General features: G+C 47.1%; 1 protein-coding gene across 1 annotated transcript; it reads right to left on the bottom strand.

The window, feature by feature from the left end:
* Window positions 1-3,014: 3,014 nt before the first annotated feature.
* Window positions 3,015-7,795, bottom strand: LOC138676880 (uncharacterized). Its single transcript, XM_069766555.1, has 4 exons — window positions 7,735-7,795; window positions 4,251-4,392; window positions 3,995-4,145; window positions 3,015-3,914 (listed from the first exon to the last, which is right to left on the bottom strand). The coding sequence occupies exons 1-4, from the start codon at window positions 7,783-7,785 to the stop codon at window positions 3,251-3,253; spliced, it is 1,008 nt and encodes a 335-aa protein (XP_069622656.1). The 5' UTR covers window positions 7,786-7,795; the 3' UTR covers window positions 3,015-3,250.
* Window positions 7,796-16,121: the final 8,326 nt, after the last annotated feature.

Genomic DNA, 16,121 nt, shown 5'->3' with positions numbered 1-16,121 from the left:
TCCTCCCTGACCTGGACAAAAGCATCCGCCAACTCCTGGGCAGTCTGTGGTGCAACGTGACGTTGGTGAATGGAGCGAGACATGATGTCCCAGATGTCTTCAATCGGATTCAGATCTGGGGAACAGGCAGGCCAGTCTATGGGTATGTTCACACGTTCAGGATTTCCATCCTTTTTTTTTCCTGACTGAAACCGCAGGTCTCTGCAGAAAACGCAGGTGCGTTTTTTGGTGCGTTTTTGGTGCGTTTTTGGTGCGTTTTTTGGTGCGTTTTTTAGTGCGTTTTTTGATGCAGTTTTGTCTGCAGATTGTCTGTGTTTGACAGAAATAAAGTTTACTGCAGTGGGGGGAAGAAAAAAAAAAAAATGATGTCATTTCCTTGTCCAACCCTTTTCTTCTTCCATCCTCCATTTTGGAACTTACACATCAAAATGAGTGGACGTGCAGAGCGTCGTCCAGATGACAGCCCACGGATCCAGCTCCGCACGCCACACCGGATTGCGATCCTGGGGTTGATGCTTCTAATTCTGAATCGACATGCATGTCAGGTAAGCAGATGTCTGTTTGTTTTATATATTGGGTTATGGGTACTTGTCCACATTCTGGAAACGTTGTATGTTTGGCGCTGCGTGTGGCCGCAGCGCCAAACATGCAGCGTCCACATGTCAGCATACTGGAGGTGATGTCATGAAATCACGTGTCCACTGTGTGTCATCCGTCAGCCCTGCGACTCCGGACATGCTGCGCGTCTTTTATGATCACAGCATGTCTGTGTTCCTTGTTGTGAAACTGCGGCTCCGCAATGAATAAAAGAGGACCCTATGCGTCGGGTGTGATGATGCTGGATTTGTACAATGAACACATCTGGCATCATTGCGTACTAGAATGGGGTGGGCCTTCCTGAATGTGGACACGTATCCTTACATAATCGACATTGTTTTCCTTGCATGTTTGATATATTTTTCTAATTGTTGTGTTTACGAAATATTTTTTTATTTTTCTATTTAGCGGCGGCAGAGAAGACGTGTGCAGAAACGATTGTGGGTGCACCCGCTTGTAGAAGACCGAACTGAGAAGGGGCACTTTCATGTGCTGTACAATGATTTGAGGAGGTAAGTAGAAATATATAGAATGACTAATTTACCTTTTTTGGCTAGCAATACTTGTGAAGTAACCCTTTTTTGTTGTTCTTTTGCAATTTTCAGATATCCTGAAAAATTTATATCGTTTTGTCGGTTACCAATTATTGCCTTTGACAGACTGCTTACCATCCTGGCACCCCATTTAACACTGCAAGACACGGTAATGAGGAAGTCCATCTCTGCTGAAGAAAGGCTGCTCATCACCTTGCGGTAAGTAACAATTTTTTGGGGGAATGTTGTTAGGTCTGTATTTTACTTGTGTGTGTGTCCAGTATGTGTGATTAAACCCACCCAGTCCTCTTTTTGGACAGGGGGCACACATACACACACACACGTGAGATACGGGCGAGTGTTGCATGGTAAACCCCGGCTCTGCCGCCTGCACTCTGGAGCGGAGTCTGCACCCACATACCAATACATGGAGCCGCACGCTCCACAACGGAGTGCATGCAGCAGGTCCGGGGATTACCATGCAACATTTGGTCATATCTCGCATGCGTGTGTGCACAAGTCCCATCAGGCCTTTTATTAATGTTTTTTACACCCTTTGTGTTGTGCTGGGTGTTAATGCCAGCATTATTGAATGGTGCTGGACGCATATAATAGCGGCCTTAACTTGTGACATGTTGTAATTACCTTTTTGTGTGACATTTCTAATTTTCTTTTTTGTTTCTTTTCAGATTTTTGGCCACAGGAGAGAGCTATACATCCCTGCACCTCCAATTTAGAGTTGGTAAATCTACCATCTCTAACATTGTGAGGTGTACATGTACCGTCATCTGGCAGAAGTTGCAGCCCATGGTGATGCCTTCCCCAACCGAGGAGACTTGGCTGCAGGTTGCAGCAGGCTTTCAGTCTGTGGCCAATTTCCCAAACTGCATAGGTGCAGTCGATGGTAAACATGTTCGGGTTCAGCAGCCACCACGATCAGGATCACGCTTCTTTAATTATAACAAGTATTTTTCAGTGGTCCTGATGGCGGTGGCTGATGCCCATTACAAATTTGTTGCCATTGACGTTGGTGCCTATGGTAGTACTGGGGATTCTCGGGTGTTGCGAACGTCACAGATTGGGATGCAAATTCTTCGAGATGGCAGCACGCTCCCAGCCCCACGACCTTTGCCGGGTTCCACACATCCAGTGCCGTTCGTGATGGTATCGGATGAGGCGTTTCCCTTAACGACAACCCTGCTGCGCCCATACCCACGAAGGGGACTGGATGCCCTACGGAGGATTTTTAATTATCGGCTGAGTCGTGCACGCAGATATGTGGAATGCACCTTTGGGATCATGACTAGTCAGTGGAGGATCTTTCACACTGCCATTCAGTTGGACACAGACACCGTTGATGCTGTGATAAAGGCTTGCTGTGTACTCCACAACTATGCTCGTGAGTACAACACTGACGTTGATGTGGAGTACCAGCAGCCAGTATTTAATCCAGTTGACAACGGGGGTCTGGGCAGGCCGTCCAACTCGGGTGTGCGTGTGAGAGAATCCTTCACTGACTACTTTATGAGTCCTGAAGGTGCCGTGCACTGGCAATACTCCTGTGCTGGTGTTGAGCAGCCTGACCAGCAGAGAAGGATGCATCTACACTGACCCCCCCAGAAATGTTGCCGACATCGCTGATAACAGTTTTGACAACATCCCGAAGAATGAGAAACGCCAGCAACCAACACAAAAGTTTGAAAAAAAAATTTTTTGTTTCATGTTACCAAAAAAACTGTGTTAAATAATTGATTGTAATATCAATAAAAAATCTATTTGGGTGTAATTAGTTTTTTTTTGTTTTTTTTGGCTACAAAAATTTTGGTGTTTTATGAAAATAATAGCAGTATGACGTATACAATTGTTAACACATCAACACATAAACCACTAATTGATAGCCCATAAACCCAGGATAGCGGCCTTGACCGCATTGTAATAAAGAAGAGAATAGTATGTTTGAAATATAATATATTTAAAAGAACACAAATTCTTTGCAATATTTACAAAAGATTTTTCAATTAGAAAAAACAAAAAAAAAGCCCCTTTCAAAGCCAACCGGCAACTGGAGCTAAAAAACAAACCAAAAAAAACTCGGTGCCACTGAAAATTTTTGCCCATGTTCAATTCAGAAAAGTATATTCTGGAGAATAGAGGAAATTTGATCCCTCTGATTGATATGGTGCTCCCCCCATATGCTGCGAACTTCCTCTATCTCCAGAAGTAACTTGGCTGTGGGCCAAATACTGGGGTCTGGTAGCTTGTGTTTCCGGTGTTCGGTGTCGGGGCCTGAAAAGTCCCAACACCCCCATCAGAACTTCATTGTATGGAGATATCGGAGCAGGGTCCTCCAGAGCAGTGAGGGACATCTGGACCATGGACATGAAAAGAGATTGTCTATCCGGTGGCAGGGAGCGTGTTTTTCTTGCCACAGTTAGTGCGAAGGAGTCGCAGTGGTCATCAGAACTAGATTTTTTTAATAGATCTAACGTGTCGCAAGCGATTTGGACAGTTTGGTCATCTTGGTTTTTCTTTGTTTTTTTTTTTTTTTTCTCTGCTGCCACCGGATAGACAGCTCTCTTCTCCACTCTCACAGCTTCTGCGGAATCAGATGCTTCAGCAGCTGCTGAACTAGATGTTGATGCAGCAGCTGCTGAAGTGGATGCTGATTCAGCAGAAGCTGTGGGAGTGGAGGTAGAGATGGTCCCTCCCACTCCAGAGGAACTGCCTGCTCCATCCTCTTTGTCGCTGTCCTCCAAATCAGCTACCGACATGTTTCCTTCCGTCCTGTTGGAGAAAAAAAAAACATCAATTTTTCGCACAACATATTATATTTAAATAATCATGTGGAGTGGATTTTAACTTACTTTCTCAATGTCCTACTGGACACAAGAAACTGCAGCTCTTCGCTAAATGGAAATTTACTTTTGCTCGGCGAAGAGCCACTCTTAGAACATTCGTTCAGGAACTTCGTGAAACGGTCTCTGATTGAGCGCCACCGTTTCCTCACATCGTTATCTACCAAAAAAAGGTTACAAAATACAACAACATTTTTTGTGAGATCTAAACAAATTATATTTTTAATATACTCAAGGTTTACTAAATAAATTTAATTAAAATTACCAATTTGCTGCTGTGTACTCCCTGGATACTTGTCCCAATCTGGGATAAGGTCTCGTACAATTTTGGTCCAGGCTAGTTCCCGGAAATATTTATCCTTGTAGGATTCATCGGCTGGGTCCCACAAGGCCGGATAATCCCGAACCTACAATAAATACAATAGTGTCATCTCATAATCTATAGCGCGACCAAGTAATGTTACAATTGCTGGAAATATTTCAAAGTAACCCCTAATAACTGAACACAAGCACAAACTGAAAACACAAACACCAATAAAAACGCTTGTGTGCAGTTGTTTTACCACTAGCTCTGTCGCCGTCAATCCTGAGTGGTTCGTGCGACAATCAACAACATTCATTAAAAAACACACTATAAAGTGAAATAGTTAGGGTAGGGTTAGGGCTCATAACCCTAAGCACTCTACCCCAAAAGGGATCCTAAACATAACACAACCACAAAAGGGATCCTAACCCTACAGGGATCCTAACCCTAACCCTAACCCTACAGGGATCCTAACCCTAACCCTAACCCTAAAGGGATCCTAACCCTAACCCTAACCCTAAAGGGATCCTAACCCTAACCCTACAGGGATCCTAACCCTAACCCTAACCCTAAAGGGATCCTAACCCTAACCCTAACCCTACAGGGATCCTAACCCTAACCCTAACCCTACAGGGATCCTAACCCTAACCCTACAGGGATCCTAACCCTAACCCTACAGGGATCCTAACCCTAACCCTAACCCTAAAGGGATCCTAACCCTAACCCTACAGGGATCCTAACCCTAACCCTACAGGGATCCTAACCCTAACCCTAACCCTAAAGGGATCCTAACCCTAACCCTACAGGGATCCTAACCCTAACCCTAAAGGGATCCTAACCCTAACCCTAACCCTACAGGGATCCTAACCCTAACCCTAAAGGGATCCTAACCCTAACCCTAAAGGGATCCTAACCCTAACCCTAACCCTACAGGGATCCTAACCCTAACCCTAAAGGGATCCTAACCCTAACCCTAACCCTACAGGGATCCTAACCCTAACCCTAACCCTAAAGGGATCCTAACCCTAACCCTACAGGGATCCTAACCCTAACCCTAACCCTAAAGGGATCCTAACCCTAACCCTAACCCTAAAGGGATCCTAACCCTAACCCTAACCCTACAGGGATCCTAACCCTAACCCTAACCCTACAGGGATCCTAACCCTAACCCTACAGGGATCCTAACCCTAACCCTACAGGGATCCTAACCCTAACCCTAAAGGGATCCTAACCCTAACCCTACAGGGATCCTAACCCTACAGGGATCCTAACCCTAACCCTAACCCTAAAGGGATCCTAACCCTAACCCTACAGGGATCCTAACCCTAACCCTAAAGGGATCCTAACCCTAACCCTAACCCTACAGGGATCCTAACCCTAACCCTAAAGGGATCCTAACCCTAACCCTAACCCTAAAGGGATCCTAACCCTAACCCTAACCCTACAGGGATCCTAACCCTAACCCTAACCCTAAAGGGATCCTAACCCTAACCCTAACCCTACAGGGATCCTAACCCTAACCCTAACCCTAAAGGGATCCTAACCCTAACCCTACAGGGATCCTAACCCTAACCCTAACCCTAAAGGGATCCTAACCCTAACCCTAACCCTAAAGGGATCCTAACCCTAACCCTAACCCTACAGGGATCCTAACCCTAACCCTAACCCTACAGGGATCCTAACCCTAACCCTACAGGGATCCTAACCCTAACCCTACAGGGATCCTAACCCTAACCCTAACCCTACAGGGATCCTAACCCTAACCCTACAGGGATCCTAACCCTAACCCTACAGGGATCCTAACCCTAACCCTACAGGGATCCTAACCCTACCCCTAAAGCTATTGTAAGGTGGCATTAAGCACGGTTAGTAATGGCGAGGCGTCAATAAGACGCCGATCAATTATTAATCCTAATAAGGTTTACTATAATATATGTGGACCCCCCTAAAAAAAAAAAATGTGTTGGGGTCCCCCTATATTTTTAGGCCAGAAAGGCTAAGCAGACAGCTGTGGGCCAATATTTGACGCCCGGGAAGGGGTTAAAATACCCATGGCTGTTCCCAGGCTATGAATATTAACCCACAGCTGTCTGCGTAGCCTTTCTGGCACTAAAATATAGGGTGACCCGAAAAAAAAAACGTGTTGGGGTCCCCCTATATTTTTAGGCCAGAAAGGCTAAGCAGACAGCTGTGGGCCAATATTTGACGCCCGGGAAGGGGTTAAAATACCCATGGCTGTTCCCAGGCTATGAATATAAGCCCACGGCTGTCTGCGTAGCCTTTCTGGCACTAAAATATAGGGGGCCCCGAAAAAAAAACGTGTTGGGGTCCCCCTATATTTTTAGGCCAGAAAGGCTACGCAGACAGCCGTGGGCTTATATTCATAGCCTAGGAAAGGGGCCATGGATATTTGCCCCCCCCTGGCTACAAATATAAGCCCGCAGCCGCCCCGGAAAAGGCGCATCAAAAAGATGCGCCAATTCCGGCACTTAGCCCCTCTCTTCCCACTCCCGTGTAGCGGTGGGATATGGGGTAATGAGGGGTTAATGCCACCTTGCTATTGTAAGGTGGCATTAAGCCCGGTTAATAATGGAGAGGCGTCAATGAGACGCCTATCCATTATTAAGCCAATGAAAGGGTTAAAAAAAAAAAAACAAACACTAGAAAAAATATTTTAATGAAATAAAGACACACACTTTTTGACAATTCTTTTATTGCACGCTCAATCCATCCTGAAGACCCTCGACCTGAAAAAAAGGCAAAACAAAAAAACAAATTCATACTCCCTGGCCCTGTCCGCAGAAATCCATCGAGGGTCCCACGAAGATCTTCCATGGAGAACAGACACATCCAGAGATGTGTCTGCTCTCCACGGCTGCAGCAACACACTGACAGGAGCCATAGTTCCTGTCGGTGTGTCACTGCGCATGCGCGAGCGAGTTTACCGGCGGTCATTGACCCCGGTACTCTCGCTTAACGGCAGTGCTGCGTGGGAAAGTTCAACGCAGCTGTACTGCCGTTAACCGAGACGCCGGCGCCATTGAGCTCCGGGACAGTACGCGATACACTGCTAGGAGCTTCGCTCCTGGCAGTGTATCACCGGAGAGCAGGAGATCGGCGTGGGACACTCGGTTATGGATTCTGCGGACAGGGAGTATGGATTTGCTTTATTATTTTGGGATTTTTTCATTGAGGATCGAGGGCTTCGCCTACAAGTGTGGTGTATGGTGAGTATATACTCTATGTTATGTGTTGTATGTACTGTACTGTGTGTCATGTTTGTGTATTGTGTGTTTGTGTTTGGTGTGAACTTTAGTATTGTGCTAAGTCGCCGGACACAGGGACAACTCTCCCATCCTAAATACCGGATGGGAGTAGTAGTCCGATACGGCGACTTAGCACAATAGAGGCATATCGTCGCATGGGGACGGACACACAGACTTACCAAATCAATCAGACGCCCGACATCGATCCCCATGCGACGGTATGCCTCCATAGTGACAGTCTCTTCGTGATACAGTCGGGACCACACACGCCGCCCACGGACTTCCGCCCACGCACTTCCGCCCGCTTCCCCGCACTTCCTGCTGCAGCGGTTCTGCACATCAAACCGCAGTAAAACACGCAGATATATTTTTGATCTGCGTGTTTTACTGCGATTTTGACCTCACAATGGAGGTCTATGGGTGCAGAACCGCTGCGGTTCAGGAAGAAGAATTGACATGCTCCTTCTTTTTTCCGGGAGCTATTCAGCGCGGCTTTTTTTTTACAATTTCCGGACCATGTGCACAGTGTGTCCTGTTTTCCATAGGGTACAGTGTACTGTACCCTGCATGGAAAACAGCTGCGGAACCGCAGCGGCAAAACCGCCGCGGTTCCGCGGTAAAAAACGCACTGTGTGAACATGGCCAACTTCAATGCCTTCATCTTGCAGGAACTGCTGACACACTCCAGCCACATGAGGTCTGGCATTGTCCTGCATTAGGAGGAACCCAGGGCCAACTGCACCAGCATATGATCTCACAAGGGGTCTGAGGATCTCACCTCGGTACCAAATGGCAGTCAGGCTACCTCTGGCAAGCACATGGAGGGCTGTGCGGCTCTCCAAAGAAATGCCACCCCACACCATTACTGACCCACTGCCAAACCAGTCATGCTGAAGGATGTTGCAGGCAGCAGATCCATTTCCACGTCTGTCACATGTGCTCAGTGTGAACCTGCTTTCATCTGTGAAGAGCACAGGGCACCATTGGTGAATTTGCCAATCCTGATGTTCTGTGGCAAATGCCAAGCGTCCTGCATGGTGTTGGGCTGTGAGCACAACCCCATCTGTGGACGTCGGGCACTGAGACCATCCTCATGGTGTCGGTTTCTAACCGTTTGTTCATACACATGGACATTTGTGGCCTGCTGGAGGTCATTTTGCAGGGCACTGGCAGTGCTCCTCCTGTTCCTCCTTGCACAAAGGCTGAGGTAGCGGTCCTACTGTTGTTGCCCTCCTACACCACCCACATCTCCTGGTGTACTGGCCTGTCTCCTTGTAGCGCCTCCAGCCTCTGGACACTACACTGACAGACACAGCAAACCTTCTTGCCACAGCTCGCATTGATGTGCCATCCTGGATGACCTGCACTACCAGAGCCACTTGTATGGGTTGTACAGTCCATCTCATGCTACCAGGAGTGTGAAAGCACAACCAACATTCAAAAATGACCCATCAGACAGAAAGCATTGGTACTGAGATGTGGTCTGTGGTCCCCACTCCCCACCTGCAGAACCACTCCTTTATTGAGTGTGTCTTGATAATTGCCAATAATTTCCATCTGTTGTCTATTCCATTTGCACAACAGCATGTGAAATTGATTGTCAGTCAGTGTTAATTCCTAAGTGGACAGTTTGATTTCACAGAAGTCTGATTTACTTGGAGTTATATTCTGTTGTTTAAGTGTTCCCTTTATTTTTTTGAGCAGTGTATCTAATAATCTAATGTGCCCATGTGTTTGTATTAGCCAGGTTTTCAGCAAATGAGTATACTGTTAGCATATATCTGACTGTCATATATTGCTATACCATAAAGAACTTTTTAATACAGCTGTATAGAAAAACATTTACCTTGTGGATATATGTATCAGAATTTACATTTTGTTGAATTTTAACATTTTTATAGAGGTCTATCTGCATAGAGATTGTGTTACAATATAATACCATGAGTGTCTGCAGCCACCACTAGGGGAGCATGGGAGCCAACTGCATACTGTTTAGACCAGTGCTTCTTCTAGTTGTCGGTGAGGCGTATCAGTGATCATAAGGCCTTGTTCACACCCTCGCTATTTTGGCCATTTGTCATGATCTTAGATATAGTAAAATGCAGTTTATGCACTGAATTCCCTGATCATTCTGGGGTTAGGAGCCCAGTGGGTGGTACTAATCAAAGACTGACAGCTATCTGGTTGTCATTCAGTAATAAGGACTGCCTCCTTGACTACTAAGCAAAGATAAACAGTGATGTTATAGAATAAGAATACCACTTGTATTGAGTCTTCTTCCACTAAACTATACATCAATCTGTTCAGCTTCTCCTGCCCTAGATCATGCTGCACATAACTTTCTCCAAGCTGTCAGGTTCCCTTTAAGAAATCCTGGTTTAGACATTGAACAGTATACAATAAGCTTCCAAACTCCCCTTGGTGGAGACTGCAAGTAGTTTCTACTTAGCACTACATCTAGACTGGAGATTTGGAGCTCTGTATCAGGAAACACAGCTCTGACTGCTAAGTAGATACATTTGGAAATCAGCACAGATCCTAGTTACTAGATTCTAACGCCTCGGGTATTCTAGAATATGCATGTCCACGTAGTATATTGCACAGCCCACGTAGTATATTGCCCAACCACGTAGTATATTGCCCAGTCACGTGGTATATTGCCCAGTCCACGTAGCATATTGCACAGCCCACGTAGTATATTGCCCAGCCACGTAGTATATTACCCAGCCACATAGTATATTGCCCAGTCACGTAGTATATTGCCCAGCCACGTAGTATATTTCCCAGCCATGTAGTATATTGCACAGCCCACGTAGTATATTGCCCAGCCACGTAGTATATTGCCCAACCACGTAGTATATTGCCCAGTGACGTAGTATATTGCCCAGTGACGTAGTATATTGCACAGTGACGTAGTATATTGCCCAGCCACGTAGTATATTGCCCAGCCACGTAGTATATTGCCCAACCACGTAGTATATTGCCCAGTGACGTAGTATATTGCCCAGTGACGTAGTATATTGCCCAGTGACGTATTATATTGCCCAGTGATGTAGTATATTGCCCAGCCACGTAGTATATTGCCCAACCACGTAGTATATTGCCCAAGCACGTAGTATATTGCCCAGTGACGTAGTATATTGCCCAGTGACGTAGTATATTGCCCAGTGACGTAGTATATTGCCCAGTCACGTAGTATATTGCCCAGTCACGTAGTATATTGCCCAGTGACGTATTATATTGCCCAGTGACATAGTATACAGCACAGAGCCACATAGTATATTGCACAGCGATGTCGTATACAGCACAGAGCCACGTAGTGTATTGGCCAGTCACATAGTATATTGCCCAGCTATGTAGTATATTGCCCAGCCACGTATGTCACAGGTTAAAAAATAAAAAATAAACATATGCTCACCTTCCGAGGACCCCTTGTGGTTTGGTCACATGACCGTGACATCATGGCAGGTCCTACTCGCGCAGGCGCGCAGGACCTGTGATGACGTCGCGGTCACATGACCGTGACGTCATCACAGGCCCTGCGCGCCTGCGCGAGCAGGACCTGCCATGACGTCATGGTCATGTGACTGTGATGTCATCACAGGCCCTGCGCGAGAAGGACCTGTGATGACGTCGCGGTCACATGACCGTGACGTAATGGCAGGTCCTTCTCGCGCAGGCACGCTGGGCCTGTGATGACATCGCGGTCACAAGACTGTGAAGTCATGGCAGGTCCTTGTCCCATACGCGGCCGCTTGCATGGCGTGGTCACCGGAGCGTCGCGAAAGGTGAGTATATAATGATTTTTTTTTTTTTTAAATTATTTTTAGCATTAGATGTTTTTACTATAAAACTTGGTCACACAGGGTTAATAGCGGCGGTAACGGAGTGAGTTACCTGCGGCATAATGCGGTCCGTTACCGCTGGCATTAACCCTGTGTGAGCGGTGACTGCAGGGAATATGGAGCAGGCGCCGGGCGCTGACTGCAGAGGAGGGACTAATCAGACTGTGGCCTTCGCTGATTGGTCGCGGCAGCCATGACAGGCAGCTGGCGAGACCAATCAGCGACTTGGATTCCAAGACAGACAGAGGCCGCGACCAATGAATATCCGTGACAGACAGAAGGACAGACAGACAGAAAGATGGAAGTGACCCTTAGACAATTATATAGTAGATACATTAGTAATGAGTGAATGTGCAAGCAGGTTACGAGATGCAGTGACTCAAGGGAGGTAGAGCAAGGGTTAACAGTATAACAATTTAATTACAACAAAAAAGAACTCCTGGCAGGGAGATAATAGTTAATTTGAGAATAGAAATTACAATGTAACAACAGTCCAGTTATTGAACTTATCTTGTCTTTAGGTTACTCAGACGCAGGTGTTACGTTGGGGGTTGTAGTACAGGCAACATCCGGTGTAGTGTCCTCCAATGGGGTCTCACAATTAACGGTCCAACTTCTGGCAGCAACGGGCGGTCTCCAGTTTTGCCCGCTGAGCCCCTAGTCCATAAGCCTGTGCAGCCAAAGTAAAGAGGGCTGTAGAAATCCCGGTACCAAGCGGGGGTCGATGTGCGCTGGCCAGCATAGGGAACCGCAACTCAGTGTACTGCAGCCGGCCCATGTTTCTCTGCATGAGCGCTATCCTATGTATAGACGGGCATGTAAGGGGTCACATAGACTATCCTATGCCCCAAGCTTAAGATAAAAACAGACTTTATTGTGGAATAAGAGACTTCCTTTGACCACAAACAGTTTTCTTCTTGTTTTATCAAACTCATATGAGTGTTTCCCTCCCTGTGTGAAGTACTTTAATGTAAATATTAAAGTTTTATTCGCGTTATGGGCAGGGACGACTGTTCTTAAAGGATGGGGGAGTGTAAGGGTTCACAGAGACTATCCTTTGCCCTAAGCACATCCCCTTCAAACGTTGGTAAATGTTGACTGTATTTCACTGTATGTTTCTTAATGCTGCTAAATGTACTTTTGTATATAATTATTTATATATGTTTCTAAGGTTTTGTACATATATTTATATATTGAGTAGATAGGGAGAGTACAATTCTTCAAGTTGAACACTAGATGGGGTATAATAGTGTACATAGTTCATATAGGAGGAGCTAACCGTGGATAAGATAGAGGGTTTTCCTGTTCCTAGTCAGTAGGGGCCTTAGAGCCCAGTCAGCTCCGCAACATTTAAGAAAAGGGCCCAGCCGTCCAGGGCCATTGGGCCAGTAGGTTACAAAAGAATAAGGACGCAGGTCGCTCCAAGATGTGGCAGCTTTCTACATGGGCAGATGCCCTCCTGTCTGGCGCGAAACAGACAAGGGAATTCCTGAACATTATGAAACTGAACAGGGAGGGCGCTGTGGTACCAGTCGAGATGGGATGAACCGGGTACAAACTGAAGGACATAGGGAAGAGCACAGGGAAAGTGAAGGATGTGAACAGTGCAGCACTCTGTGTTGATGCTGTAACTGATGTGGACGTGCTGCGATTGAAAATAAGTAAAGTTCTACATTTAAAGTTGGAATTGGACTCTGCCTCTTTATGTGTAACAGCTCCAACAGCTGAACTTCAGCAGCCCTGATGAGACCCTGATGGTGCAGAGGGTGGCGCAGAAAGTATGCCAAAAAGAGGACATGGTATTTATGTGACAGTGAATCAGGGCACAATTGAGCAATACATGTCATCCTGCTGACTATGGCCCTGGCGCCCCTCACACTTGGCCTTGCAAAGCAGAGATGCCATGAAGAATGAAAAGGTTGATACCCGGGATGAGACTAAGACATTGGATGTGACTGAAACTATGGACGTGACCGACACTGTATGTGTGACCAAGACGGCGGCTATAAAGATGGTGCATAATGGCGCCAAAATGGAGAAAACAACTTTGATCCCACCCCTCAGGGGTGTACCGACTCAGACATGGCGTGAAAATCCGGCTGGCGACATCCCCGGGTCTGCCCATGGTGGGCGCGTATGAGATGAAGGCCTCGTCCTCTCCAACAGATTGCAGAGAAAAGGGTGGAGCGGCCAGAGGCAACCCCATCTTGGAATCGGTGAGGCCCAGAAGAAAGCCTCGCGTGCAGCTGTGCGGTATCATTGCGATACACGGCATTGGCAGAGATGGACCACTCCTGTACTGGACATTGCAAGGGCATATGCCACGTAGAGTGGAAATTGCAGCAAGAAGAGGAGAAGGCCCGACCCAGAGGACTAAGGGATGTCACCTATGAATTCCACACGGACCGGTTCCCTGTACCTGCGGAGGAGAGCTGAAAGTGGCTGCCGGAGCTGGAACACCATTCTAGGGAGCCCGAACCTCTTTGCTTGGAGACAGTGCTTTCATGCCATTGGGGACCGGAAATAGCGACAGCTCCGGAGGAGCCCATTAAGGAAATAAAGGCCAAGCCGGAACTTTAGCATTAGAAGCCGGAGTGCGCAGCTATGTCAGAGGAAGGATCTGGCGGTCACGGGATGGGCGCGATCAGGCTGCTGGAATTGGAGATGGTGAGTGCATCTCAGCCTTTGACCCTGAAAGGCTGGTCGATGCCCTGCCTCCTCACCCCAGAAGGCCAGTCTGTCGCTCGGCCTCTCGGCACAGGGAGAGAGCCCCTGCATAGTGGTCCTGTGCCTCTTGGCCTGTCTCACCCTAATCAAACACTGAAGGCCAGACCCCCGTCCAGTGGCAACTCGGCTCTTGGCTTGTCGTGATTTCATCAAGCAGTGGGGGATTGTGGGAGTTATTGAATGCAAAAAACAGCATGAGAAGGAGTTCTGGGCGAAGTTCCACCGACCAGGAGGGGGCACTCTGGCCGGGCATCGCACTCGCGGGCAGCTAGTCCACACGGACATTGACCATGGATACGGTTTCATACGAGAGTTAGGCACTAATGATAAAGTGTATGTCAGTGCCGCTTCCATCAAAAATTGCAGACTCCTGGATGAAGGGGATTGGGTCTACTTTGTCAAAGAGGAAAGTCCGCGGGGATACTTCACAGTTGCTGTAACCCTGTACCAAGGGGAAGATCTGTAGCAGTATGCAGCTCCGGAGCAGACCCAGTCAGCTCCCTGTGTCCGGGCCACTGCTCAATCCAGCTCTGCCTCTGTGCTGCCTTGGCAGACCACGGCTCTTGCGGCTGCAGAGTGGCTGTTGGTCCGAACCCGGGCCCGGAGTCCAAAGGCGGACAACACGACACGGGACGCGTGTTGTTGAACTGTGGAAAACTTGCTGTTGGAAAAGTTGTGCTTGTTGCACCCTAGGAAAAAATATGAAGTGAGACTCTTCCGTGTCACAGTGAGCACAGGAGCCCTGAGGCACCCCCAGAGTTGGGTGCAATGAGGCCGGTACGGCCAGGAGAAAACGTTCACTTTGTTTTTTTGTTTTGTTGTGCCTGGTGCGCTTTTCCTGCTGGATGGCAGGACTATGCCCTTGGACTGGGAACGGAACGTGTGTGGCATTGACAACAGACTGTACCTCAGATACAGGCAACACACATGTGATGGAAGGGCAGTGTTTTACACAAAAGGTGGATGGGAAATCCTCCCAGGGACCCGACGGACAAATCATGTAAATAAAGAACTGTGTGGAAAGTTAACTATGATCAGCTTATGTGCTCGGGTCTTGTGGACGGACGGGACCAGGGCCTAATGGACTACAGCTGTCACCTGGAGGACTGAGAGCCAAGCAACTGTTGCTTAAGATAAAAACAGACTTTATTGTGGAATAAGAGACTTCCTTTGACCACAAACAGTTTTCCTCTTGTTTTATCAAACTCATATGAATGTTTTCCTCCCTGTGTGAAGTACTTTAATGTAAATATTAAAGTTTTATTCGCGTTATGGGCAGGGACGACTGTTCTTAAAGGATGGGGGAGTGTAAGGGTTCACAGAGACTATCCTTTGCCCTAAGCACGTCCCGTTCAAACGTTGGTAAATGTTGACTGTATTTCACTGTATGTTTCTTAATGCTGCGAAATGTACTTTTGTGTATAATTGTTTATATATGTTTCTAAGCTACTATGTACATATATTTATATATTGAGTACATAAGGAGAGTACAGTACCTCAAGTTGGACACTAGATGGGGTATAATAGTGTATATAGTTCATATAGGAGGAGATAACCGTGGATAAGATAGAGGGTTTCCTGTTCCTAGTCAGTAGGGGCCTTAGTGCCCAGTCAGGGTGGTCTGCTCTGCAACATTTAAGAAAAGGGCCCAGCCATCCAGGGCCATTAGGCCAGAACGTTACAACAGAATAAGGACGCAGGTCACTCCAAGATGTGGCAGCTTTCTACATGGGCAGATGCCCTCCTGTCTGGCGCGAAACAGACAAGGGAATTCCTGAATGTAGTGAAGCTGAACAGGGAGAAAGCTGTGGTACCTGTTGAGATGGGACGAGCCGGGTACAAACTGCAGGACATAGGGAAGAGCACAGAGAAAGTGAAGGATGTGACCAGTGCAGACCTCTGTGTTGATGCTGTAACTGATGTGGACATGCTGCGATTGAAAATAAGTAAAGCTTTACGTTTAAAGTTGGAATTGAACTCTGCCTCTTTATGTG

The sequence above is a fragment of the Ranitomeya imitator genome, chromosome 4, assembly GCF_032444005.1.
Source record: "Ranitomeya imitator isolate aRanImi1 chromosome 4, aRanImi1.pri, whole genome shotgun sequence".
NCBI classification, from domain to species: Eukaryota; Metazoa; Chordata; class Amphibia; order Anura; family Dendrobatidae; genus Ranitomeya; species Ranitomeya imitator.
This window is presented reverse-complemented; position numbering and strand designations above follow the sequence as displayed.